This window comes from Urocitellus parryii, chromosome 12, assembly GCF_045843805.1.
Source record: "Urocitellus parryii isolate mUroPar1 chromosome 12, mUroPar1.hap1, whole genome shotgun sequence".
Classification (NCBI taxonomy): domain Eukaryota; kingdom Metazoa; phylum Chordata; class Mammalia; order Rodentia; family Sciuridae; genus Urocitellus; species Urocitellus parryii.
In genome coordinates, this window is record NC_135542.1 from 29,446,535 (window position 1) to 29,449,938 (window position 3,404).

A 3,404-nucleotide genomic window follows, 5' to 3' on the forward strand; every position below is an offset into this window, starting at 1 on the left:
CAGAGCCTGGCATAGAACATTTATTTATAAAAGTGATAAACAGAATATATGGAAATTGTGACCTTGACTTTTTACAACAAAAGAAAGTACAGGACATTGCAGTTGAGAGTGAAGGTCAGAAATCATATTATGATGGACAAGACCAATTTGTAGTGACTGCACCTAATGAAAATTTTACTGTCAACACACCTGAAGAACATTTAGTGCCTCAGAAAAGTATTCAATGCATAACTGAAGGACAAGTTTCTAAAAGTGATCATTTTGAAAGTTTCTTTACAAATTATCCATTATTCTGTGATGAACAAAGAATTCTTTCTTGTTCCCAAACATACACTTTTAATGATTGTGGGAAGGCCCCTATGTACTCCATACTGCTAAATCAAAATTCAGATATAGATTACTGGAAAGTGTGTAACACATGTAATGAAACAAGCAACACCTTCAGCCAGGTCTCTACCCTAAGCAACCAGCGTACTTATGTTGGAGAAAACAATTATGAATGTAGCAAAACACAGGAGAACTCTGGCTCTGGTTGCAATATGAGAGAACATCAGTGTGCTCATTGTGCACAGAACCCTTACAGAGGTGACGAATGTGGGAATGTCTTTCCTCAGTGCTCAAAGCTGATGACCCATCCAAGTACTCAGGGCCAAGAGGCGCCTTGCAAATGTGAGGCATGTGAGAGAGCTTCTAACCCAGCTGCTAGCCTTCCTCAATACAGTGGAGCTCCTCCTGGAAGGGAGCCCCCCAAATTTAAGGAATGTGACCAAGCATGGAGTTGCTCACCCCTTTCTAAACACCATAGGTACCATAGCAGTGATCAACACTACAAATTCAAAGAATGTGGCAAAACTTTTAATCGAGGACCTCCCCCTGTTAAGCACCGCAGAACTCATAGTGGAGAGAAACCCTACAAATGTGAAGAATGTGGCAAATCCTTTAAAAAATGCTCAAACTTTTCTAAACACCTGAGATTGCATAGCAGTAAGGAAGCCTACAAATGTAAAGAATGTGACAAAGTTTTTAAGAATTTTTCAACCCTTACTCAACACAAAAGGATTCATACAGGAGAGAAGTCCCACAAATGTGAAGAATGTGGCAAAAGTCTAAATCGAAAAGCATACCTTACTCAACACCAGAGAATTCATACTGGAGAGAAGCCCTATAAATGTGAAGAATGTGGAAAAGATTTCAATCAAAGCTCAAATCTTAATAAACACCAGAGAATTCATACTGGAGAAAAGCCCTACAAATGTGAAGAGTGTGGCAAAGGGTTTAATCGAAGATCACACCTTACTCAGCACCTGAGGCTTCATACTGGAGAGAAACCCTATAAATGTCACGAATGTGGCAAACATTTTACCCAAAGAGGGTACCTTACTGAACACCAGAGAATTCATACAGGAGAGAAGCCCTACAAATGTGAAGAGTGTGGCAAAGGTTTTACTCGAAAGGCACACCTTACTCGACACAAGAGAATTCACTCTGGAGAGAAGGAAAGTCCCAGTGATGGCATCCCAGAACACCTGCTGTCTTTTCTGAACATGCTACGAGGACCTAGAGAACTGGATTGCAACACGCTTCCATAGCAGCTAACCCCACTCGACCACCTTCCAATGTTGTGCAGCTTTGTAGGAATACTAACTGGAACTGAGGAGAGATTTTTTTTTGTCTTTTTTTAAATTTCTTTCTTCCTGTCCATCTAACTTTCTTTTTGTCAAGTTTTCTTAGTCTCTTTTTTTACCTTTTTAACTCCTTTCCATCTCTTTCCCTTTTCCAGTGTCTGTATATTTTTCTTCTTTGGAAATTTATGTCCTTTTGATGAAGGCAGAAAATTATGCATCTCCCTAGCCATCCTGCATGATTCTGTGTGCCCTTGAAGAGTGTGTTCCTGTCACCTCCCTGCTCATTTATCATCCACAACAAGTTGATACACCAGGTTGAGAGTTCACCTATATCTACTGCTTCCCTAATGAAGTAGGAAAAATGGCGGGCTTCAAGAGTCTGGTAAGTATTTCCTGTTTATACTTTTTTTTGTGGCCAAACCCAGTCTCACCATCTCTGGATTAAACAGAACAAGAGCTGGAATTGTCCACAGCACAAGGAAACTCTTATTTTTATGCAGTTTCTTTTCTACCTGAGGAACTTTCTGCAGCTGTGCCTTCCTTGTGTTCAGGAAAACTTGTGAACTGTGGGACCCGATGCAACCTCAGCTGAGACTTGGAAACCTTCATCAGCACAGGAAAAAAAGAACACAACACTACAGTCACCAAGAAGAGAACAGTTTTAGCTTACATTCACAATTTTTACTTCTACTACTGATGCTGGTTATTTGCCAAAGAAAAGAATTCTTTTGGCCTTAAACCCTGCAGAATAATTTTCTTTAGGACAAGATACTACCATTCTCTGACAGATTTCCAGCAGGTACAGAACCTTCCCAAGTCTAATATTGAAGCTGGATAATTGGAATGTGGATAGTGGTTCTCTTTGAGCCAATAAAAGCACATGACGAGCCAGACATGGTGGCACATGCCTGTAATCCCAGCAACTTGGAAGGCTTAGGTAAGGAGGATGGTGAGTTCAAGGCCAGGAGGGGAAAAAAAAAAAAAAACACGAGGAGGGCCCAGGTTCTAAAGTCTGGCATTAGAAAACAAAAAATTTAAACACCTTTCTCTAGCCTCAAAGGACAAAAAGGAGGAGAAGAAGGGGACTAGAAAATACTTGGCATATACCTTAATACATAAAATAGTGTCAGACCTAAGCTGGCACTGAACTAAACACCATGAAAACTGAACACAGAGGGCTGTGTTTTCTTGGTTCACCTGTAGAACTAAAACAGATTCCCCACCAGGCCCACCTCTTAGCCTTAGCCTTCTGCAAAGGGCTCCGAGGAGCTTTCTGTCCCCACTGATTTGCAGATGTGGTCTTTAGCAGATCCCAGAAGGAACTCAAGAGGGAAAAGAAATCACTCCCTGGGAGCATGAGCTTTAAGTCCATGGCGACCTGGGGTGCACCTCGTTGTTTGAGAAAGAAAACTGGTGCAGGACCAATTACACACACACACATGAGATAAGAAGTCCCACAGAGAGGGACAGCAGCCACAACTCCCCCTTGGATGCTACCTTTTATAGGCTAGAATCATGGCTATGTGCTAGGGGCAGGTTTAGTCTTGACTGACATAGCAAAGCGGGAACAGGGAAACCGGTACGTCCCCATCTCGGGGGCAGGTAAGTTGTCTCCTATCCCTCAGGAAGAGACCAGCATGTCTCCAAGCTGGTAGGTTTTGTCTCAGGCTACTTTCTATTTCTTGGGAATAAGAACAGTATTCATAAAGTGGGGGTGGGGAAAAGGAACATGGCTGCAGTGATGCTAACAGTTTTTAGTCCAGGGGAGATGGAGTGTCT

At 42.0% G+C, this 3,404-nt stretch overlaps 1 protein-coding gene across 1 annotated transcript; it reads left to right on the forward strand.

The window, feature by feature from the left end:
- Positions 1-626: 626 nt before the first annotated feature.
- LOC113200624 (uncharacterized) lies at positions 627-1,897 on the forward strand. Its single transcript, XM_026414115.2, has one exon. It carries the CDS (start codon positions 627-629, stop codon positions 1,587-1,589), a length of 963 nt encoding a protein of 320 aa, XP_026269900.2. The 3' UTR covers positions 1,590-1,897.
- Positions 1,898-3,404: the final 1,507 nt, after the last annotated feature.